Genomic DNA, 24,544 nt, shown 5'->3' with positions numbered 1-24,544 from the left:
GTGTGTGTGTGTGTGTGTGTGTGTGTGTGTGTGTGTTCATTGGCTTTTTAGTATTTAATGAGGAGTATTTCAAAATGTGCAAAATTACTTAAAATGGCACAGAATCACGACAAAATGTTCAGAAATGGTTCAAAAACGGTCTCAGATGACATGAAACATGTTCAGTGTGAGTCACTTTGGTAAAACATCTAAAAACTTTAACCATCAGGTTCTACTGATGTTAGAGCCTCAGCAGGTGGAGAAATGTGGACCAGAGACTGGATTTGAGTAGAAACGTGGATCCATCCACAGATAAACACCAACAGGAGCTTTATAGAGACACTAGACCAGATTGGAGATTTTGAACCTTCATTCCATTTTCAAGCTCCAATAATGAACATTTTGTCCCCTGCTGGATCCATTCAATCATTCTGATGACAGTTCTCACCAAATTTCATGTTTGTCTTATTTCTGAACAGACTGAACCTTTAAAATGGAATCACAGGTTCTTTTGAAGGTCTGAAAACATCAGAAACTCTCAAAATTCATCCAAAACATTAGACAGAGACGCAGTGACACTGATTGCATCCCCTAACTCCACCTGGTCTTACCTTTATTTACACCGTTTTTCTTTTGCTCCATGAGTAAACTGTCTTTCACTATTTCCTCTCTGTTTTTTCTTCTTCCTGATTAGCTTCCTCTAACTTTCTGCTCGTGTCGCCAGGCTCGTTTCTGTCCTATTAATCCTCTCTGACCAGAGTCAACCCTTCTATTCGTGAACCAGGAACACCTGAAGGCTGACTCGGTGTCCGTTACCGTGGAAACCGAAGCTTATTCTGGTCTCTTCAGGAACGGCCTGAACAGTGAAGGAGCTCCACTCAGACTCCATCAAAAGTTATTTTTAGACTGGATGGAGGAGAGGGAGAGGAAATGAAAGAACGGCCGACGTGTCTTTGGGGTGAAGCCGTCGGAGCGTGAAGGAACTCCGCTAAGTGACCCGTCCTTCCACAGGAACGCTTCAGAGGCATGGAAAGCACATCTGGAGGGCAGCCATCGGCTTTTTACTCTCATTCTGCACTAAGTGAACGTTTTCAGCACTTAGTCTGACACGTCGACGTCTTTCAGGGTCCTGCAGGTTCAGCTGCAGTTCCACGAGTTTCCAAGTTTACCAGAACCTGGCTCACCCTGATGGAGGGAAGCCAGTGAGGGTTTCTAGAAACGTCTTCCAGAACCTCCACTTGGTTTCTCCTGAAGCTGCTTCCATTACCGGGACCTGGATGACTGAGAATCTTCACAGACATTCAGCTGTTAGCTCATTTCTCTCAGGTTCAGATCATACAAAGTAAAATTACACATCTGAAGTAGAAATGAGACGAAATGACGCCACACCTGTGATTTCTGCAGGTCAGTCGTGGCTTCACCTATATCTAGACGTAGCTTCTGGTTCCTACCAATGAGTCCACATCAACATTTAGTCTAAACATGGAAAAACTGGAACCTTGTCACCATTATTTTTAACTTCTTACAGAACCTGGTTAAAGAAAAAAGCTTATTTTTAAATCAAATGTAAAATAAAGCGACTTTAATGAAATATTCCTCATGAGTAGTTCAAGGACAGTCAGAAAGTTGAACTCTGTTTTGCGGCTCTGATAAATGGTGGCAGGTTTTGGGATTCACAGCAACTTCCAAGTATTTATGGTGTTTAAACGGCAGAGATAAATGTTTTGATTCAGAGAAGCAGGAGTATTATGAGCTGTCTGCGGTTCCTGTCCAGGTTTGTGTAAAAAGTGTTGAATTAACGACGTCTGAACCAGTAAACTCTGTACTCTGATTACATTTCCACAAAGGTCAGCCTCTGTTTAATAAGTGGAATTCCTGCAGCTGCAAATCAACAACTCTGTTCTGTTGTTTTATCTCATCTCATTCATTTTTATGGAAGTTTTCCAGCTCTGTTCTGTTTTTTTCATGTGTTGCCTTTGCATACCAAAGATGTTTCTTCTTTTGGACATTTTTTTCTGTAATTTTGGACATTTTAAGTCAATTTGTTTCACCGTGCTGAATGGATCTCCAACAACTTGCCTATCATTTCATGTAAGTTTGGGACAGTTTTTTAGTCTTTGTGGTCATTTTCTGTCTTGTTTTTGTTGTTTTTTCTGACATATCAGGTCTTTTGTTGTCAGTTTTGTCTCCTTTCTGCTGCTTTGCGTCTCATTGTTGTCATTTCGTGTCTCATTTTTCTTGTCTTCTGGTGGTTTTATTGCTTTTTATTGATCCAGTAACTTTAGTTTTCCTCTCAGTCTCTCTGTGGAAACATGTTCTGCAGTTCAACCTGAAATTCTCTGAATCTGTGTTACATGACTGCTGTTCTCAGCTGAGTCAGTCGTGGTTTTCCAGTTGTGCTGAGAGGCACAGAATTTTTTTTTCTAGCTTAGCCCAGCATATTTTATCTTATCTGATTGTATATTAGCTTAGCCTGCCTTAGCTTAGCTTAGCATAATGTAGCGTATCGTATCATATCGCGTGTATTTTAGCTTAGACTAGCATAGTGTAGTGTATCATATCCTATTGTATCGGAACTTACCTTAACCTAGCATAGCGTAGTGTATCATATCGTAGCTTAGCCTAGCCTATCATAGTGCAATGTATTATATTGCAGCTTAGCTTAATCTAGCATAGTATAGTGTATCATATCATAGCTTAGCCTAGCCTAGCATAGTGTAGTGCATCATATTGTCGCTTAGCCTAGATCAACATAGCATATCATAGCTTAGCCTAGTGTATATCGTAGCTTAGCGTAGTGTATAATATTGTAACTCAGCCTAGCATAGCATAGTGTATCATATCACATTGTAGCTTAGCCTAGCATAGCACAATGTATCATATCACATTGTAGCTTAGCCTAGCCTAGCATAGTGTAGTGTATCATATCACATTGTAGCTTAACCTAGCCTAGCATAGTGCATAATGTCACATTGTAGCTTAGCTTAGCCTAGCATAGCATAGTACATCATATCACATTGTTGCTTAGCCTAGCATAGCGTAGTGTATCATATCACATTGTAGCTTAGCCTAGCCTAGCATAGTGTATCATATCACATTGTAGCTTAGCCTAGCCTAGCATAGCGTAGTGTATCATATCATAGCTTAGCTTAGCCTAGCATAGCATATCTCACATTATTATGGGAATCGGAGGCTAAAGTTATTCATAAACTCAAACATCCATTATTAATAAAGTAATATTAACAATAATGTTTTGGCTTTGACCTGCAGACGCTCACATAGATTTGTTTGGTAAGAAATTCCTTTTGAATAATGTAAATTTAACAAACCAAAGAGTTTGAAGGTCCGTGTTATTGAATAAGAGCAAAATGTAACGCTTGTTTTCATTCTTGGAATAAGTATTCTGCTGGTTTACTGCTATAGTACTGCTACACTGTAGTACTACTGCATAGATAGCAGGTTTAACACACAACAGCAGCTTTCTAATTGTTTCTGTCCAATAATCTCATTTCTGGATTAATCCGGCCAGCAGCAGGTCAGCTCAGGTGTCTCATTTCCACATCATGAATCTGTTCAATCAGACAAAGTGACCTGAAGTAACCTTCAGTTTTTCATTTAGAGCAGGAAACAGATTAAAGCTGGGAGTTTATCTTCACCTGAAAGCTGCTCTGGGTCTCTGCCAGCTTTAACATTCAACAAACTGTCACAGAAAACAGCATTAGTTCATCACTTTCTGCTGTTTCCTTCATCAGGAGGAGAGTTTCTACGTCCAGGAATAAGCCATCATCTCTGGAGCAACAGTGAACACCCCCACATTTTACAGTTGGTACAACCCGACAAGGACAGGTCAGTTATTTAACGTTTACCGGGAGTCGACTCCAAACAGAGGTCAGAAAAATTTGGTAGTGACAGGTTGGGAATCACTGTTTTCGTAAACAGTTTTATTTTATTTTATTTTTTACAGTTTTATACCTTTTTACAGGGTTTGAAAGTTATTTTTTATAGTTTTTTTTTAGTTTTAAAACAGTTTTTACTTTCTACATTTTTACAGTTTATGTTTTACAGTTTTTACTTTTTTTAACTTTATATCGCATTTTTTTAGTATTTTAGTTTTTTATAGTATTTACAGTTTTTACAGGCTTGCTGGCAGTTATTATAGTTTTCAAGTTTTTACAGTCTTTTCAGTTTAATTTTTTTTAGTTTTTACAGTTTTTTACTTTTTGTTTTTACATTTTTTACAGGTTTTCTAACAGTATTTACAGCTTTTTATTTTTTTGTTTTTACAGTTTTTACAGGTTCTTTTTACAGTATTTCGGTTTTACAGTTTTTAAATGTTTGTACAGTTTCTTATTTTTCTTTACAATTTTGCAGGCTTTTTTACTTCTTTATTTTTTGTTTTTACAGTTTTTTACATTTATAATTTTTTTTAAACATTTTTTTCAAAATGCATTTCTTACGTTGTTTTTACAGTTTTTGTATTTTGTTACTTTTTTACAGCGTAAAAGTCAGAACCCTGGTTGTGTGTTTTAATAACGTTCCTTATTTACAGACAGCTCCTCAGTGTTTGCCGTTGTGTCTCTATGAGATATTCAAACTGTGTATTTAGTCACTTTATTCTTCGACATGCTGAAACTCTTCCAGGATAAAACTGGACAGGTTTACAAAAAGGTGAAGAACAGCAGCTGAATCTTCATAAATGTCAGTAAAGTCAGAGTTGGAAGTCGAAGTGTCGTCACCAGGCGTGAACTAACCGTGACGTCACCCGTTGGTTTCAATGGCGAGAAAATGAAGCCCGGATTTTGCTACTTCCTGGTCACCGTTTTGGATTTTTTGGAGCCAGTGACGTAAAAAGCGTCATCAAACAGGCTGGACCGGAGAGCAACTAGGGGCAGGATTGGCTGAGGACTCTCTTATCCCGCCCACATTTTACCGCAGAGGCTTCTGTTGCTGTCTATCAAGTATAGCCACGCCCCCTGGCTCCGCCAACTTTAACGATTTATTTAAAATTCAGTATTGATTTATTTTAAGATCGGCCACCTGATCTCTCATTTTGACCATGAAAACTAACGGGAAAAAAATCCTGAGCTGTAGAACATCAGTCTATCACATATTATTTTTTCCAAAAATGAATTGGGGTCTATGGAGCAAAAGCTTTTTGGAGCCAACCCTAGCGGACGGCGTGATATTGTAAGTTTTTGACACTTCTGTGTGGGCTTCAATTCTGGAGCCAGATGCTACGTCCATCTTTATATACAGTCTATTGTCGTCACTGATTATTGTCCTACAGATTTAATGTAACCTGCAGGAAACTACAGACAAAATAAAACATATTCTGAAAGCACATCTTTAAAAATAAAATCTGAAAACTTCTCTGAAAGAACATGGAGGCTGGATTGGCCCATCTGGACAGAGCAACGTTACACTCATGGAGCTACACCAGAGATATTTCAGGTTAACCAGCCTGAATGATCCTTTAATTCCAGCTCTGGTCCACATTAAAGGTTTTTTGTTGGACATATAAATATAATGGTTGTGTTTCTAACTGACCTTTCTGTCGGCCGGCTGCTTCCTCCTCCTTCAGCCTCCTCACACACTCCGCCTGGTCCTTCTCCACCTCCAGCAGGAAGTTACAGGTCGGATGTCGACAGAAAACCTGCAGCAGGAGTCAGAGAAGAACCGTTTATCTGCTGAACGTATGCAGACGATGACTTTGTTCTGTCTGATGAATAGAGCGAAAGGTTTTCTGAAAACTTAGAATAAAATGATTTCATGAACGTCACCAAACATCCTACGATTAGTTCAAGGACCGCTTACAGAGAGAAGATCTGGTTAGAGAGAGAAGATCTGCTTACAGAGAGAAGATCTGCTTAGAGAGAGAAGATCTGCTTACAGAGAGAAGATCTGGTTAGAGAGAGAAGATCTGGTAAGAGAAGATTCACATCCAGAACTCTGACAGAACCTCCAGAGCAGGTCAGCTGTGGAGCACCAGTTACCATGGAGATCTAACTGCATAGTAACTACCAGGATAAATCAGAGGACCAGTTTCAAGCTCATCGTACACATTCACCTCATTGACAGTCTATTTGTGGAACTCTAAGAGAACCAGGAGGTTCCTCAGACATCTGGTTCAGTTTAAAGATCTTCAGTTTGACGTCACAGAGGAGAGAAACACCAGAGATGTTAAAGTTTCAGTCATGTTGTTCTTTTCACCACCAAGTCCTCTTCTAAGCTGCTGATTCTTTGTCTCCAGGTTTCCTCTGACAGTTTGATGTAGATCCTTCAACGGGTTGAACTCCTGAAGAACCTGAACCAGCAGGAAATGAGATCTTCCAGCCGGATGGAGTCACAGAAAATCAATCCATGTCAGCGGCTGCTTTTAGCGGCTCCTCCTCCTCCATTAACGTCTCTGTCTGCTTTTCATCTCCTGCTGCTGTTTGAAGTCAGGATTATCTTCAGGTGCATCACCTGTCTGAGTGCTGAGGTCCTGGACACCATGGTCCTCCTGCTTCAGGCTCCACAGCTCCTGGCATGGAAAAAAGGCTGAAAGTCTCCGGTCCAGCTCAGGCAGGTGTGAGGGTGGTGATAAAGCTGGATGAGAAGATATTTAATGTTTCATTCCTTCTACACAACGTGAGCTCAGTTCACTGACTGCAGGTCCAACAGTCACTCTGTAAGACCTGCTGGATCCAAATCATTCCACAGATGAATCTCTGGAACAGAAACTTTCTGACTAAATATGTTTACAAGCTGCAGCATGAAGGAACAGGACCACAGCTGGTTCTGGAGAAAAGGAACAGAAACCAGATTTATTCTTCAGACTGAGACTCCTGGTTGATGTAGAACTGATCTGGTGTGTTTTTATCCAGCAAAAATTGGTCAAAATGTGACAAAAGTTGTCCAAAACTACACTAACATTTCCAAACATACTCAAAATAACATAAATTCCATCAAATGACTCAAAAACGCAAAAGTGTCATAGAATCTGATCCAGAATGTTATTAAAGTTGTCCAGAATTATTCATATTTTTCTGAAATACTTGATATTTGTAAGATTTATTCTTCAGACTGAAACTCCTGGATGAATTTAAACTGATCTGGTGTCAGTTTTTACCAGAACTCAGATGTTTCTCCTCCTAAATGTCATGGTTCTATCTGAGGCTCAGAATTGATGGAAAAAGTCCATTAAAAAGTGATAAATCTGGATGAAAAAACTGATACCAGATCAGTTCCATCCAGATGAGAACCTGAATGACATTAAAATGATTCATAATTACAAAAAAATGTTCAGAATGATATGAAATTTGTCCTAAATGACTCAAATATCATCCCAAAGACATAAATATGGTCTGAAATGACAAGAAAAGTTCCAAAAACTGGTTGAAAATGTCAAGAATTTTTTCCAAAATGAGTCAGAATTCAACCAAAAATACTCAAAAATGATGCAAACTGAAGATTTGCAGAACAACACAAAATTAGTCCACAATGCTTCAAAAATGACAGAAAATGACTCAAAATTAGTGCAAAATGACAAAAAAATGATCAAAACTACAGGAAATTTGTTGAAAATGAAATGAAAATTGTCCCAAATTGCTTGAAAATGATCCAATTCATGAGACCTAGAAAAGCTGAACGGTGTCCCATAATACACTCTTCATGGACAGACAGCTCTGATGTTGTAAATCTACTGGTCAGATCTCGTCATTTGTGACAGTCTTCATGCATGTTACACTATCACGTGCTGTTCTGTTTCTGATATATATTTTAACAGCCTTTAGTTTACACCATTATGTTCTGACTTCTCCTTATTTCATTTTCTATAAACCATATGATTTGTCTTCACACCAAAAATACGTTTCTGATCTTCCTCCAACCTTCCAGACATCCTCACTGCTCCATGACCTTCTTTCCTCCACAGAAGCCATCAGAACATGATGGATTTATAGATATTCATCATCACGTATTCCTCAGGTTTAAACTCTACTCCTCAGTTTAACGGCGTTTCTATCATCCTGTACTTTCAGAAACACTGGACCTGGTGTCAGATAGATGGAGGAGTGTATTTACTGAGTGCTAGAAGAGCCAGTGAACGGTTCTTTGAGCTGCTGCTGACGCTCTGCAGACCTCTGCTGTTTGAAGCCTTGTTTGAAAAGCTGGAAGCCCCGACTTCCCTCTCGTAAAACTGTCAAACATTAATGTTCTGTGACCAGATGCAGCACCAGTCTTCTGTCAGACCTGCTGGCTTTGCTTCACTCCATCTACAGAAAACACAAGAAGGCTGGAGCTGAGCTTCTACAGGTTTCTGGATGGAACCCTCTGGCCCCCAGGCTGAAGGTTCTGGATCATCTGAACCCACTGTAGATCATCTGAACCCATCATGGATCATCTGAATCCACCGTGGATCATCTCAACCCACCGTGGACCATTCATGGGATTGATTATTCGTCGATTCGTGGAGTCGACGTCAGTGCCTCCAGTCCCTTCAGTCCTATCAGCTGTAAAATAAACTCTTCTTTAGAAACGTTTTCCTTTTCAGCAGACCGTAACTTTCAGGCTGATATTTATTATTTATGAGCTCAGTTCAAACCGTTTCTTGATGATCTTCTGCTGAAGATGCTGCTGCTGCTCCATTAATGTTTAAATCAGACCAAACGCTGAAACTGAAAGTTTCTGATGACGTCGCCTCATAAAGATGGTTATGTTTTCATTCTGCTCAGATGTTCCTGGCTTTCTTTATTCTGTCTGCTTCAGAGGAAGACTTTCTAGTGTTTCTAAGTCCATCATGTTCTCCAGTGATGGAGGTCCTCAGTAGAGCAGTAATGGAGGTCCTCAGTAGAGATTCCTCTGGTCCTGAGCTCTGACTTTCTGAAGTCAGACTTCATCTTCTCTTTGTGCTGTGGGTTTCTTGGCGTTGTGACCGCCTCTGAGCTGTTTTTTCCTGTTTATCAAATGTTTTCTTGTTTTTCTTGCCAGGTCCGTTTGATGGAACCCGGTTAGAACCTCAGCCAAGCTTCATGCTAGCTAGCTAATGGTCATACAGCTAACATAAACCAGCGTTGTCTGTCTAAGCTAACGTTTAAAACCTGATAAATCCTGAAGCTACAGTGAACAAAAGCATTCTAAACATGAACATTAATAGAATAAAAACGGGTTATATGAAGTGACTCATCCTGGTCCCTGGACTCTGAAACCAGACCTGCTGTTGGAGGCCAACTGATGATCAAATGTTCTTTCTTTCTTTCTTTCAAGTTTATTTGAAAAAGGACAGCGTGCAGTTACATTAAAAAGATGGCTGCACCAGATTTAGCTTCAAGCTAATTTCCAGCTGTAGTCCTTGGTCCATAAAAAACAAACATTCATTATTTAAAACAATGCATATAAAACGCAATACATTAACAAAGTAAGACAAAATCAAAATCAGTATTAAAATATTTACAAATATGTATGCAACGTTGTTGGTTTATAGTACAATTATCAAAATACAAAAGTATAACGAGGAAGACTGTGTTCAAACCAATTACAATATATTTAAAATGCATTCAAATGACAAAAACAGAGTGCAAAAGTACAAAGTTAAAGTGCAGAGTTGTATGCGAAACAATAGTTTCGTAGATCCTAAAGGTGGTAGCTATCAGATGGTACCGACGAGGGTAGCATCTGATAGCTCTATACCAGATTGGTACTGTAAATACACACTGTACTATTTTTATGTTCCTTTGAAGCAGCTCAGAACTCATTTAATGTTAGATGGTAAAGACATGGCGACCTTTAAAATGTAATATACTGGACTAATGCACCAATTAAACAGCATTTCTATCAGCCTCATGACTCCTGCTATATAGACTCGACTCCAGAGGAGTCGAGTCTATATAGCAGCAAACAGCAAACAGCAAACAGCAGAAATGAACCAAACTGAACCCAGAGACCTGGTCTGACGTCAGGTGTTCAGAAACATGAATCCAGCTCCAGATAGAGGAGGATGGAGATCAGGAGAAAATACAGACACGATGAAATGACCTTCATTAGTGAATGATTGTTGTCATCGCTCGTCTGAACACAAACGTTATTTACTGATTCATCTCCTGATTATTGATCTGAACGCCTCCCAGTTTCTGAATGTGGACTTTAAGGATTTAACTGAACTTTATTTATAGTTTTATTATAAAATCTGCTCTCAGCTGCTTTACTAATCTGATAAAATAATACAATAATTCTAATAAACCAGTCTGGTTTGTTCTTCACTTTATTTAGATCAGTTTGGTATATTCTACATCTTTTCATCCATTTTCTTCCGCTTATCCGGGGCCAGGTCGCGGAGGCAGCAGGCGAAGCAGGTCGTTCCAGACGTCCCTCCCCCCAGCAACGCTTTCCAACTGTTCCTGGGGGATCCTGAGGCGTTCCCAGGCCAGACGAGATATATAATCCCTCCAGCGAGTTCTGGGTCTACTTCGGGGTCTCCTCCCAGACGGACGTGCTCTGAAAACCTCCGAAGGAAGTCTCCCTGGAGGCATCCGAATCAGATGGCCAATCCACCTCAACTGGCTCCTTTCGATACAAAGAAGCAGCGGCTCTACTCTGAGCTCCCTCCGGATGTCTGAGCTCCTCACCCTATCTCTAAGGCTGAGTCCAGCCACCCTACAGAGGAAGCTCATTTGGGCCGCTTGTATCCGCGATCTTGTTCTTTCGGTCACTACCCAAAGCTCATGACCATAGGTGAGGGTTGGAACGTAGATGGACTGGTAAATCAAGAGCTTCGCTTTACAGCTCAGCTCCCTCTTCACCACGACGGTTCGGTACAATGCCCGCATTACTGTTGACGCCGAACCAATCCGCCTGTCCATCTCTTGCTCCATTTTCCCATCACTCGTGAACAAGATCCCAAAATACTTGAACTCCTTCGCTTGGGGAAGCAACTCCCCTCCAACCCAGAGGGAGCAATCCACTGGTTTCCGGCAGAGAACTATGGCCTCGGACTTGGAGGCTCTGATCCGCATCCCTGCCGCTTCACACTCGGCTGCAAACCGCTCCAGTTTGTGCTGGAGGTCACGGTCTGAGGACGCCAACAAAACCACATCATCTGCAAAAAGCAGAGCTGCAATCCTGAGGTCCCCAAACCGGACACCCTCCCCACCACGACTGTGCCTTGAGATCCTGTCCATGAAGACCACAAACAGGATCGGAGACAGGGGGCAGCCCTGGCGGAGTCCAACACCCACCGGAAATGTGTCTGACTTAGTGCCAAGTATGCGGACACAGCTCTCACTTTGGTCGTATAGGGACCAAACAGCTCATATCAACAAGCCTGGTACCCCATACTCCTGTAGTACCCCCCACAGTGCCCCTCAGGGGACACGGACATAGGCCTTCTCCAGATCCACAAAACATATGTAGACTGGCAGGTCAAACTCCCATGACCCCCTAAGCAGCTCCGCAAGGGTAAAGAGCTGGCCCGCTGTTCCACAACCGGGACGGTATCTGTATTGCTCCTCCTGAATCTGAGGTTCGACTATCGGTCGGATCCTCCCTTCCAGCACCCTAGAGTAAACTTTCCCGGGGAGGCTGAGAAGTGTGATACTGCGGTAGTTGGCACACACTCTCCGGTGCCCCTTTTTGAAAATAGGGACCACTACCCCGGTCTGCCACTCCACAAGTACTGTACCCAATGCCCACGCGACATTGTATAGACGTGTCAACCAAGACAGTCCAACAATGTCCAGAGCCTTCAGCATCTCAGGGAGGATCTCGTCTACACCTGGCGCCTTGCCACCGAGGAGCTTCTTAACTACCTCGGTGACCTCTGCCACGGATATGGACGAAGATCCCCCCGAGTCTTCAGGCTGTGCCTCCTCCATAGAGGATGTGTTTACCGGATTCAGGAGTTCCTCGAAGTGCTCTTTCCACCGCTCGAAGATATTCTCATAACGGGTCAACAGTTCTCCACCCCGACTCTACACAGCCTGAGCAAAGCCCTGCCTCCCCTTCCTAAGGTGTCGAACGGTTTGCCAGAACTTCCCCGAAGCCGACTGAAAGTCCTTCTCCATGGCCTCCCCGAACTCCTCCCACACCCGAGTTTTGGCTTCCACAACTGCCACAGCTGCCGCCCTTTGGGCCAGCTGGTACCTGTCAGCTGCTTCGGGAGACCCCTGAGTCAACCAGGCTCGAAAAGTCTCCTTTTTCAGCCTGATGGCCTCCCTCACCCCTGGTGTCCACCAGCGGGTCTTTGGATTGCCGCCGCGACAGGCACCAGTGACCTTCAGACCACAGCTCCGAGCAGCTGCTTCTGCAATGGAAGCTTTGAACATGGACCACTAAGACTCCGGCTGAATCCCAAACCGCCCCCTACACACTATCCCTACACACTACCCCTCCATTTGCACGTTCCCGCGGAGGGTCCTCCATATTATTAAGGGCCGTCCCAAACCGCGTAGTGCGGAGGGGGAGTGGACTGTTCAGCCCTTAAATAGCGAGTCTGCATCGATGCTCACTCTGGACAACTTTTTCAGGAAGTGCAACGTCGAAATGGAGGAGGAAACAACATATCAATGTAAGTTCCACATGCGTCCTTTATTTCTCCCACGCCTTTTTCACACTGACAGAACATCACAAAAAGAGTGGTGTAAAAATATAAAACAAAAGAAACAAATCTTCTTCTCTGCTGACGTTTGATTTAATTGTGCACCCCCTGACACCTTAAAATTTGAACACAACTGACAGAATTCATTCATTTATTCATTCATTTGTTGGATTTGAAATGCCAGATAATAGGATTGGAAAACATGTGAGTGCAAAAAAAGTGGGACGCTTTCGTCTTCTGGAAGCAGCAGCGATCCTTGTTAGTTGCAACCTGTGCCACAGTGCTACAGCCATGCACAGTAGGCGTCTTTGTGTTACCATGGCGATGCCGTCTTCCGTTTTCCGGTGAGGCGACAGGGCATCCCACTCCTGACGATCGTATTTATACCCTCCCCCTTCAGTTAAAATGCCCTCCACAGCTGCGAGTGTGACTTCTTTTGGAGTGACACTCGGTAGTGTAGGGGGAGTGTGTAGGGGGCGGTTTGGGATTCAGCCTCTATGTCCCCAACCTCCCCCAGGATGTAGGAGAAGCTCTTCCGGAGGTGGGAGTTGAAAACCCTACGGACAGGGTCCTCCACCAGACGTTCCCAGTTCACCCGCACTACACGTTTGGGTTTACCAGGTTTGTCCAGCAGTCTTCCCCGCTATCGGGTCCAACTCACCACCAGGTGGTGATCAGTTGACAGCTCTGCACCTCTCTTAACCCGAGAGTCCAAAACATATGGCCGCAGGTCTGACGATATGACTATAAAGTCGATCATCGACCTTTGGCCTAAGGTGCTCTGGTACCAGGTACACTTATGAGCAACCTTATGCTTGAACATGGTGTTTGTTATGGACAATTCATGACCAGCACAAAAGTCCAATAACAAAACATCCTTCAGGTTCAGATTGGGCGGGCCGTTCCTCCCAATGACCCCCCCTCCAGGTTTCTCCATCGTTGCCCACATGAGCGTTGAAGTCTCCCAGGAGAACTATGGAATCCCCGGGCGGTACCCCTTCCAGGAACCACCCAGAGACTCTAAGAAGGCCGAATACTCTGAACTGCTGTTCGGCGCATAAGCACAGACAACAGTCAGTTTTCCCCTCTGCAACCCTCTCGTTCTCCGGGGAGAACTCCAACAAAGTGGCACTCAGTCGGGGGCTTGTGAGTATCCCGCCCGGCGCCTCTCACTTTGGGCAACTCTGGAGTAGGAGAGAGTCCAACCCCTCTCCAGGATTCTGGTTCCAGAACCCTTGCTGTGCGTGGAGGTGAGCCCAACTATATCTACCCGGTATCGCTCCACCTCCCGCACCAGCTCAGGTTCCTTCCCCGCCAGTGAGGTGATGTTCCACGTCCCCAGAACCAGTCTACACCACCAGGGGGCAGCACGCCCAGGCACCTGCTCCTGCCTAGTGCCCGGTGGACATAGCATCCGACCCGACTTGCTGCCCTGTAAGTGGTGGGCCTACTGGGCAGTGGCCCCGTGTTTCTTCTTCGGGCTGTGCCCGACCGAGCCCCACGGGACCCCAAGGCTCGGCCACCAGACGCTCTCTTGCGAGTCCCCCCCCCCAGGCCTACATCTTTTAAACATGTTTTTCTTGGGATTTTAAATCTTTTTTCTGCAGAGCTCAGAAAACATTTTATTAAACACTTTGATCAACTCATCTGATTTGGATTTATGTAATTACACTTTTCTCTATTTTGATGGTTTTGTTATGAACCCTTAACCTGGCTAAAAGACAGGCCAAAGTTATTATAAATATATTTAACATCTGTAATGTTATAAAAAAAACATCTGTTACAGTCTGGTGGAAAACTCAAATTCACAAACTGGAACTAGAATTCCTTCAGGATTATTAAATATTACTAATATTCTGGCTAATTTTAATTTCATGTTTGCAGTAAAACAACTTCTAATGAAAACTCCACCTGCAGGAATGAAAGCAGTGATTCTGTGGAGAAAAGAACGACTGAACCTTTTAAACTTTGCATTTTCAAACTCTTATCTGAAGCAGAAGTTGTGATTATTGAGTTCCGTAACAGGTGCAGAAAAGTCAAAATGAAGTCTGATGGTGTCAATTTATGGACAAACAGAAGAGAAAAATACAAAAATAGATTACAAGAGTTCAGAGAATCGCAGGTGGAGTCTGAGAAAAGAGCAAGTCTGAGATCTCTGCTGTTCATTTCAGTTTTTTCCCCTCTTTAACTCCGGAGCTGATTGAACAGAAGAGGATTCCTTTATTTATTTACTGGACTGTGGAGAATTGTGAGGAGCAGCTGCCACCTTTCCCTGACCTGCTTCAGACCAGACAGAGGAGAGTCCACAGATAGATGATCCATGGACTCTAACGGCTTTTACGCAGCGTCAGACCAGCCTGTGTTGGAGTCCTTCAGGGGATGTTCTGCCTCTAAGTTCAGGAATCCAGCAGAAGAAGAAGAACTCACCAGCAGAAGAACTCACCAGCAGAGGAAGCGTCCACAGACAGCAGCAGACCACCAGGAACCTCTCCATGTCGGCCTCAGGTGGAACAAACACCTGGCTCCCGGTCCTCCCCGGTGTGTCCGTGTCTCTCTGCTGCTGATCCGCGTCCAGACTGAGGCACCGAGCAGAGCCGACAAGTTCCCAACGACCAGCACACTCACTTCCGGTGCTGACTTTCAAACTAAACATCACAAAACAAAACCGGAAATTGTCCAAAATAATTGAAAAGAGGTCAATAAAAAATCTAAATGTCCAATACAATAACAAAAAATGTATTTTAAAATGTCCAGAACGACTGAAAACTTGGCATAAAATCAATAAAAACAAAACAAAATGTCCAATGCATTAAAAACAAATTATTTAAAATGTCCAAAGTGACTCAAAATTGTCCAGAACGACTTAAAGAAATTCTCTGTTTATGATCTAATGTCTTTTGTGGTCATTTAGTGTCTCTTTGCTGCTTTGAGTCTGTTGTTATTTTGTGTCTTTTGTGGTTGCTTTGAATCTTTTTGTGGCTGTTTTGACTTTTTTTTTTTTTTTGCCATTTTGTTTCTCTTTGTGGCTGTTCTGTGTCAGCAGATGGAGAAATTTTTTTTATGTGGACGTTCTTAAGAAACATTTTATAACATTTCTTTTTGCAGATTCTTCTCCATTCGGCTGCTTTTCTAGAAGCTCATGTTGAGTCTAGATCAGCTGAGATGCTTCAGTCTGAAAATGCTGCAGTGACCCCTAGTGGAGGAAAGATGTCTGAGCAGAGATGTGAATATATTTAGGTTTTCACAGCGAAATGGATCAACTCAGAGAACCTACAAACATGTCAAATGCAGTTGTATATCTTTGATTCTCTTGGTGAAATTATGATGTATCTTAAAGCTACAACCAGGAGGAAGGAAAGCATCATTTCACGGCATCTCCTCAATGAAGACCACATCATAAAGTATCTATCAAACCAAAGACTGTGGACACAGGTCTGGATCAGTGAAATCTTTCAGCTGTGTTTATTAAAAGTGCTCGTTCCTTTAATAATGATGATGATCACGGTGTTAAATACCAACATTTATGCTGACGATGCGTTTGGCTACAAAAATCATTTTGTGTTTATGAATATGGTTCCATTTACACCGAGCTTCTTCTACAATGTGGTAGTGTTGCCTTCAAAAAATATTAAAATACAAAGAAATATAAAAAGCAACAACAAGCTCTGAACACATCGGATTTTACTCGACAGGAGGAAACAAATGACAAAACTGACAAACCAGAATCTGACAGGAAATAAGGCAGAATACACCAGTGATGATTGTCTGTAAAGTTCAGAGTTCAGCTGAGAGGACAAAGACCTGGAGGAGATGAACAGGAGAAGTCCTCTGGTGTCTTCATGGTATTTACAGCTTTAACCACGGCTAGGACGCTGCGTTTACAAAAGAAGAAGGACATTCGGAGACTTTTCCACCTTTCAGGAGGCGTCTACAGTTTGGTAGCGATCTGATGGAATTCTGTGATAGCCGTCAAGCTAATAAGCAACAAGCTAACCTGGTGCGCTTCCTTTTTCAAACTATAAACAAAAGCAGGCTAAAAAAACAACAACCAAGAAGTAAAATGCAACGTCCTTCTGTCAGATTCAGCATAAATCCAGCAGATGTTTGATCTCGTCTGACTGCAGTCTGCTGGAATCAGACCAATCAGAGCGAGGCAGGCAGTAAACCTCCACGCCAGCTGTCCAGTCTGAAGGTACTCTACAGATTTACTTATTTATGCAGAGTGTCCAGAAAATGTGACATCATTTCGCAGGCCAATAATTTTGGCAATTCTTGTTGAAATAACCTCAAATTTTCACAGAATGTACAGAAACAGATCAAGATTTCATATTAAATGTTTTATTTTTGTTCTGTTTTCAGGTTGAGCCATGCCGTTCACTCCCAGAGAGAAGTCACTTTGGAATATGCTCACACAGTCACCCAAACTGTGCAGCATGTCTTCAATGCAAAACTTGGAAAAACTTCAACAGCTGGCAAACAAATTTGGATTTGGTACCAAAAATGTGAAGAGGAAGGCTGCTTCTGCAGGGCTAAAGGATCCACATCAGCATGTTCCAGGATGACTCCTCTCTGGAACTGAACAGCGTGGCTCAACCTGAAAACAGAACAAAAATTAAACATTACATATAAAATCTTCATCTGTTTCTGTACATTCTGTGAAAATCTGAGGTTAATTCAACAAGAATTGCCAAAATTATTGGCCTGTGACATGATGTCACATTTTCTGGGACGCCCTGTACATATGCAGAGATCCTTCACATCCGACTCATGGTCCGAACATCTCAGTTTGATCTGAGCCTCTTCTCTGAACCACGGCTCTGTTTGAAGACGAGGACTCGTTCCAGATCAACCTGGAACATGATCTGGTTCATTCCCAGTGTGAAAACATTTACTGCACATTCAGACCACCTGTTCAGGACGTCATCAGAACATTAAATGGATATTACTCCCAGAAACAGGAACCTCCTCCACACCATCCTACCATGAAGCATGGTGGTGGCATCATCATCATGATGTGGGGAGGCCTATCAGCACATAGGGACCTCCTCCATCTTCTACCAGGCTCAGGAGGTCATCAGAGGCTCATTAATGATGGTGGAACCTACAGAGGTTCATGGACACTCAGCCAGGCAAACAGAGTTTGACTCCTATTGTCACTGAAGCCGGAGTTTTAGCTGAACTCTTGTTTTGTCTTTTTATTTCACTCACTGACTTTACTTTTATTTTAGTATTTAGGTACTTAGGAAAGGATCGTGGCTTTGGTTATCTTACTGTGATGTTCACCACATCTTACTGTTAGTTTACTAAAGAGGGCGGACGACAGCACGGCTACGAGAAGATTGAGGAGGTCTCTACGGTGTTTAAACAAAGCATTCAGCTAGTTCGGTAGTTTTCCTCTTTTATTGCTTCTCAACATTGAATCATGGTTAATTGGTCTTGATTTGGACAATAATTTATCATAAAACATTTTTTCATGTCAAAGTTAAAACTGATGTCTGCAAATTAAACATTAAATTAAATATAAAATGTAAAAGAAGTGGTCCTCCCTTTGGATGACTCACCTGGTAGCTGTGAATGAGAAACTCTGTAAGATGCTTAAAGAAACACCAGGGAAATAAAATGCAACAAGTAAAGACCATTTACTGTTCTCCACAGTCAACAAAGGAGCTGCCAGGGAATGCAAGAAGTCATCAGTCAGTAATGATTGATCTGAGGTCAGTGATTGGAGGATAAAGACTCCTGGATCTGAAGGTCCAGTCTCTGGTGGATCAGAACTCCTGGATAGAACTACACCATGAAGACCGAAGAACCAAGAAACTCTGAGGAAAGGTTGTTGGAAAGCATCAGTCAGGACGATACAAGAACATTTAAAGTTCCTGAAGATCTCCTGGAGTCCAGTTAAATCCATCATTAAGAAATGGAAGAAGATGGAACATGAATAAATCTGACTAGAGCAGGACGTCCTCAAGACCTGAGAGACTAGAGAGGGAGGCCACCAAGACTCTATGACTCCTCTGAAGGAGAAAGAGACGAGAGAGGGAGGCCACAAAGACTCTATGACTCCTCTGAAGGAGTTCCAGCTTCAGACTGTTCATCAACAACTGTTGTCTGTTCTTCACCAGTCAAAGCTTCATGGAGACAAAGAGAAAGACTCTGATGGAAAAAGCTCCAATTAAATCTGGACTAGAGTTCACCAGAAGACATGTGGAGACTCTGAAGACACCTGGAAGAAGGTTATTTGGTCTGAGGAGACCAGGATGGAGCTTTATATCCATCAGACTAGATGATATGTTTGATGGACACCAAACACTGAACATCATCACAAACCCACCATCCCCACTGAGAAGCACGGTGGGGGCAGCATCATGATGTGAAGCATGGTGGTGGCAGCATCATGATGTTCCTCAGCAGCAGGCCCTGGAAGGCTGGTAAAGGTAGAGGGTAAATAAATCCTGGAGGACAACCTGATGCAGTCTGAAGAGAACTGAGACGTGGAGAAGATCCAGATGATGAGTCGAAGCAAACAAAGATCCTCAGAGGTGTTGGAAGACAACAAGGTAGAAGTTCTGGAGGAGTCAGAGTCCAGACCTCCATCCAGCTGAGAACTAGAGTCTGGACCTGAAAGGTTCTGTAGGTCAGGATCCCTGAGGAACCTGACAGAGTTTAACAGTTTATAAAGAAGGAGGAGAAAGTTCAGATGTTCAGACTGATGGAGACCAACAGGATCCATGATGGACCTGAAGGTTCATCTACTAGATCCTGACTGGAAGGAGAACACTGATGGAGTCACTGGTTTATGGTTTATATGTACTGACATTATTTAGTGGAAATCTGTTTTCATTTTGACATGCGAGTCTGTTTTGTAAATTCTTGTCAAAAAAGTCAAACTGACCGTGATCTAAAGAAATAAAAGAGGCAAACCTGTAAGGACCTTGAATACTTTCTATCATCACTGGACGTGTTCCAGCCGCAGTTCTCTGATTATTTCTTCTTCTAATGTTTCAGGACAGCGACTTCTCACCTGCATGAATTCTCAAATGGACTTTCAGATTCCCCCTTTGACTGAAGCTTTTCCCGCAGGTCTCACAGGAAAACAGCTTCACTCCGGTGTGGATCATTGTGTGTTTTTTAACGGCTGATGTGGAAGAAAACCTTTTCCCGCAGGTTCCACAGGGGTACGGCTTGTCACCCGTGTGGATCCTCACATGGACTTTCAGATCACCGCTTTGGCTGAAACTCTTCCCACAGGTTTGACAGGAATGCAGCTTCTCTCCTGTGTGAGCGGTTGTATGCGCTTTAAAGGCTGACAGGTGGCTGAACCTCTTCCCACAGATGTTACACAGGTACGGTGTCTCACCTGTGTGAGTCCTCATGTGGACTTTGAGGGACTGGCTGTAGCTGAAACTCACCTCACAGATGCTGCAGGTGTAGAGCTTCTCACCTGTGTGGACTGCTGTGTGCCTCTTAAATGCTGAAGGGTCTGGAAACCTCTTCCCACAGGTGGTACAGGAATACGGTTTCTCGGCCGTGTGGATTCTCATGTGAACGATCAGATGATTACTCTGACTGAAACTTTTTCCACATGTTTCACAGGTAAACGGCTTCTCACCTGTGTGGATCCTCTGATGTATCTTTAAATTGGACTTATGTTTAAAGGCTTTTCCACAGAAGTCACATGTTAAAGTCTTTTTTGGTGTGTCAGCATCACAGCCGCTCTCTAACACGGGAGGACCGTCCACGCTGCTGCTGTTTCTGTCACGTCTCTTCTTTGGCTTCAGCTCCGTGTTTCCAGCTGATTCCGAGTCTGCAGGCTTCATTCCTTCCTGATCTGGACTCTGAGCTGCAGCAGAGCAGTGAGAGAGGAGCTGCTCACTGTCTGCTTCACTTTCTTCATCAACAGTAGTCACTATAAAGGCATCCGTCTCCCGCTTCAGTCCAAGCTGCTCCTCCTGCTCCTCCTTCATCTGTGGAGGTTCTGGTTGCTCCTCGTCCAGACTGGACTTCTTCTCCTGGCTGCTGAGCTGCTGCTGCACATAGAGATGTTTCTGAGGGAGGTCTGCAGGGAAAACAAACGTCTGTCAGTCTGTCTGCAGCTGAGCTAGTTCAAACCTTTCAGGGTGAAAAATGAAAGTAATTGTTTGAGAGCAGAGGGTGAGTGCACTGGAAAAATGCCTTCTAAAAACAAGAAAATAAAACTTATTTCAAAAAACGTTTACCCTGAAATAAGTGAAACAATCTGCCCATAGAAGAAGTGAAAAACGCCTTGGTAAGACTTCTGGAAATAAGATGTGATATTTAGAATATTAAGATCTTAAAATTAGCTGGGAAACTTATTTTAAGCGATATTTTACCAGGACTGTCAGGCTTAGGTGTCTTAAAATAACCCAGACATGCTTAAAAAAAAAACAAAAAAAAAAACAAAACATTTTTTTCTCTCAAAATTAGATTTTTGCTTTCATTCAGCCTCCTAATGTGAGATGTTTTAAACTTACTTTGAGTTTTCTTGTAAAAAACAACTCAAAAGAAGATAATTTAAAGATTGTTTGACTTAACAAGACATTTATTTTGCGTATTTATTGGTCTTCAAACTCGGCCCTCCGTCTGCTGAAATGTCTCTTTCAATCCAGTGGGATGACACATTTAGACTCAAACAGACTTGGTGAGATGTGAGGTTCTGCAGTGTGTTCTTTAGCCTCCATGGTTCCATCCAGGAGTTCTGATCCACCACAGACTGGACCTCCACATCCAGCAGTCTCTGTCCTACCATCACTGACCTCACAAGTAATGAACTGTCAGACTAAATTCCTCTGAAGAAAACCCGTTTATCTCTGACAGGGAAGAGTCTTTTTGTAGATTCTTGTCAAATAAACTGAGATAAAAGACGTTTCTATCGGGGGTCAAAATATTTTATATTAACAGTAGAAATTTGTTGGAATCATAGAACCACATTTCTGTGTAAGAAAGAAAGAAAAAACTTATAGTATTTAATTAAAACATTAGAAAAACAACACATTAAATGTTCCAACAGCAGAATTTTAGATACTTTTAAAAAAAACGGCCGCTCATTTGGAATTTGGTTCCAGGAAAACCTTTTTAAAGCATCAGCTGATGTGAGCAGAGGAAGCTGAAGGCTGGTGGAGCTGTGAGGATGTGGACAGAACGCTCACAGCTCTGCTGCCACACAGGAACGGTTACTCAGAAACTATCCAAAGTCCTACAGACACAGATCAACATGAAAACCTGAATCTTAAGCCCAATCACCCCAGGTCAGTAGTTTAAAGGAAACACTGCTGCAGTCTGACTTAATGTTTACAAAGCAGAAGCACTAACGCCGTTTACTAAAGTTAACCTAAAGCCAGACGTAACGCAGCGCTCTGATGACGTCCTGCTGGACTCGTTTTACTCATACCTGCTGCGTCAGACGTCATGTCGGGTTTCCAGAGGACATCCAGCATTCTGCGCCGCCGATCGAGCTCCTCTTCGTACCAAACGATGGTTTTTTCAAAGATTCTGAATATTTCTGCAGAGAATTCTTCACATTTGGACCTGCACTGGAGCAGCATAAAGGAGTACGTCTCCTGGTTTGGTACCAGCTGTGATCCATCCAGACTGGGGCAGACCTCCTCCTGTTCCTCTTTGACCTGTACAGGCTGAGGGTCCTCCTGGTCCTCCTGGTCCTCCTGGTCCAACCTGGAGTTCCTCTGCTGGTTACAGAGATGCTGCTCAGAGAGAACCTCCTCCTCTGGAAAGTCTGCAGTCAAAAAAGGACATAAGAAAGAGGTTAGTACCTCAGTGAGTCAGACTGCCAGTTAAAAAGACGTCCTCCTTCCAGAGAAGACTTCCAGCTCCTCCTGGAGGTCCAAGGTAAGCCCTTCAAGAAGTTCTGGGTCCACCAGGACTCTCCTACCATTTGGACTTGTCTGGAAAACCTCCAAAGGAAGGTGCAGAGGAGGAAGAAAACAAACATCCAGAGGTTTTCTAGTTTAACTCAGGCTGAAGAATCAGTAGAAAACGTCTAAATGCAGTTTCTCTGATAATCACCGTGTTGGATGGAAGATCCCCATCACTGACCTGGACATCACAGCAGACACCCAGGAGTCCACTGGGACCAGAAACCCGGCAGCACTATGGTCTGGAGACGGTCCAGACAGTAGAAAACAGTCTAAACCGAAGCAGCAGCTGATAGTGAACCGTGCTTTCACGATGAGACTGTTTTACTGTTGAGAAGATTCAGTTCTCACCGTAACACCACCGCTGTAGAAACCTGACAGAAACAGTCCACTGCACACTAAATACAACAGACAAAAGAAAAGGAGCTTCTCTGGAGGAGATGTTTGTGCTTCAGCTGAACGTTTAAACTGAATGACTGTGACCAAAGAAACGTCTACTTTAATCAGGCCTGCAGCTTTAATTCACTGATTATCTGAGGACCTTTTTCATGAACTAACTGTTCACCGGTTTGAAGAACAAAGAGGAACGTCTCTGAGGGTTTCTGGGGTCTTTACTGCTCCATGATGCTGAACTTTTATCTGTGGCTCATAAATAAATCAAGAAATCTGAAGACCAAAATAAACACATTTTATTAAACATCCATCATTTATCCTCATCAGGGTCATGGGGGGCGGAGTCTATCCCAGCTGACTGAGGCTGAAGGTTCACCTGGACAGGTAACAGTCTGTCACAGAGACATTCACACCTACAGATCATCTAGAATCACTGATGATCCTCAGCATGTTGTTGGACTGTGGGAGAACCTGGAGAACCCAGCAGGGAGAACCTGGAGAACCCAGCAGGGAGAACCTGGAGAACCCAGCAGGGAGAACCTGGAGAACCCAGCAGGGAGAACCTGGAGAACCCAGCAGGGAGAACCTGGAGAACCCAGCAGGGAGAACATGGAGAACCCAGCAGGGAGAACCTGGAGAACTCAGCAGGGAGAACATGGAGAACCCAGCAGGGAGAACATGGAGAACCCAGCAGGGAGAACCTGGAGAACCCAGCAGGGAGAACATGGAGAACCCAGCAGGGAGAACATGGAGAACCCAGCAGGGAGAACCTGGAGAACCCAGCAGGGAGAACCTGGAGACTCCATGCAGAAGTATCTCAGGAATGCTGGGACATGAACCAGAGATCTTCTATCTAACCACTCATTCTGTAAAGCAGGAAGAACTGATGTATTCCTCCTTAAACAATCCACATATCAATGGACGATGGAACTCGATGATCACAGGCAGACAAAGGACATCTGGACAGATGTTTGTATTTTCCTCCTGCAGACCATCACAGATGTTAGCTTCAGTATTTATTCTGTCCAGAACTCTGCCTTTATGTTTTCTAATCTGCTGCTGGATGATAAACCAGGAGATCCACCTGTTGTCGCTGCTGTGTCTAACAAAACATCTGGACGGGTTCTAGTTTAGAACCCTGAGGAGACCAGAACCCGGCCTGCTGTCAGCTGTTAGCCCGTTAGCATGTTAGCCTGTTAGCCCGTTAGCTGCCTGCTGCTCGTCCTGCTGCCTTCTCCCGTGTCCTCCTCACTCTGTGGGTTCTGCGTGGACTCACCTGGATCCTGGCAGCTCCTCGGTGGTCTCCAGGTGAGCTCCAGCAGTCTCCGTTGATGGTCCAGCTCCTCCTCCAACCGGAAGACGCTTTTTTCAAACTCGGTGTAGATTTGCTGAGCAGCAGCGACCAGCCGCTCCCTGACCACATCCCTGAGCTTCTGGACCGAACTCATCCTGACTGCAGACATCCAGAGGTTCATCGGAGACGCCAAGTCCTGCAGCTCAGACACACCGGACCTCCTCCTCCTCCTCGTTCTTCTTCTGTGGTGCTGCTGCTTGTCTTGCTTCTTCTTCGTTTACTTTTGTTGTTCTTTTTTTTATTATTATTGCCTCAGACAGAGCATATATACAGTATATATACATACAGACAAACAAACATCCACAATCACCCCCCTCCCCCAAAAAGAAAGAAAAAACAAACAAACAAACAGAAAAA

At 43.3% G+C, this 24,544-nt stretch overlaps 2 protein-coding genes across 3 annotated transcripts in view; both read right to left on the bottom strand.

The window, feature by feature from the left end:
- The window catches only part of LOC110958303 (vasoactive intestinal polypeptide receptor 2-like), a 45,683-nt gene extending 30,152 nt beyond the window's left edge, over positions 1-15,531 (bottom strand). Inside the window, exons 1-2 of the mRNA XM_022204778.2 lie at positions 14,994-15,531; positions 5,527-5,632 (exon numbers count right to left, since the gene is read on the bottom strand). Of these exons, the coding sequence (XP_022060470.2) occupies positions 5,527-5,632; positions 14,994-15,203 (316 nt within the window). The 5' untranslated portion in view covers positions 15,204-15,531. The remainder of the gene's footprint in view (positions 1-5,526; positions 5,633-14,993) is intronic.
- Positions 15,532-15,983: 452 nt separating this feature from the next.
- LOC110958296 (zinc finger protein 391-like) lies at positions 15,984-24,410 on the bottom strand. 2 transcript variants are annotated; one of them, XM_022204762.2, is made up of 4 exons: positions 24,110-24,410; positions 21,960-22,301; positions 19,572-20,606; positions 15,984-17,144 (listed from the first exon to the last, which is right to left on the bottom strand). In XM_022204762.2, the coding sequence occupies exons 1-4, from the start codon at positions 24,306-24,308 to the stop codon at positions 17,140-17,142; spliced, it is 1,581 nt and encodes a 526-aa protein (XP_022060454.1). In that variant the 5' UTR covers positions 24,309-24,410; the 3' UTR covers positions 15,984-17,139. The 2 variants fall into 2 exon arrangements, with proteins under 2 accessions (XP_022060454.1, XP_022060453.1); XM_022204761.2 differs by having other exon boundaries at positions 15,984-20,606; positions 24,110-24,409.
- Positions 24,411-24,544: the final 134 nt, after the last annotated feature.

This window comes from Acanthochromis polyacanthus, chromosome 9, assembly GCF_021347895.1.
Source record: "Acanthochromis polyacanthus isolate Apoly-LR-REF ecotype Palm Island chromosome 9, KAUST_Apoly_ChrSc, whole genome shotgun sequence".
NCBI classification, from domain to species: Eukaryota; Metazoa; Chordata; class Actinopteri; family Pomacentridae; genus Acanthochromis; species Acanthochromis polyacanthus.
This window is presented reverse-complemented; position numbering and strand designations above follow the sequence as displayed.

Coding starts and splice junctions, on each gene's coding strand:
- LOC110958296 (XM_022204761.2), bottom strand. CDS start 24,308: ATGAACCTCTGGATGTCTGCAGTCAGGATGAGTTCGGTCCAGAAGCTC. Junction 22,302..24,109: donor GAGGAGCTGCCAGGATCCAG/GTGAGTCCACGC, acceptor TTTTGACTGCAG/ACTTTCCAGAGGAGGAGGTT. Junction 20,607..21,959: donor CATGACGTCTGACGCAGCAG/GTATGAGTAAAA, acceptor TTTTCCCTGCAG/ACCTCCCTCAGAAACATCTC.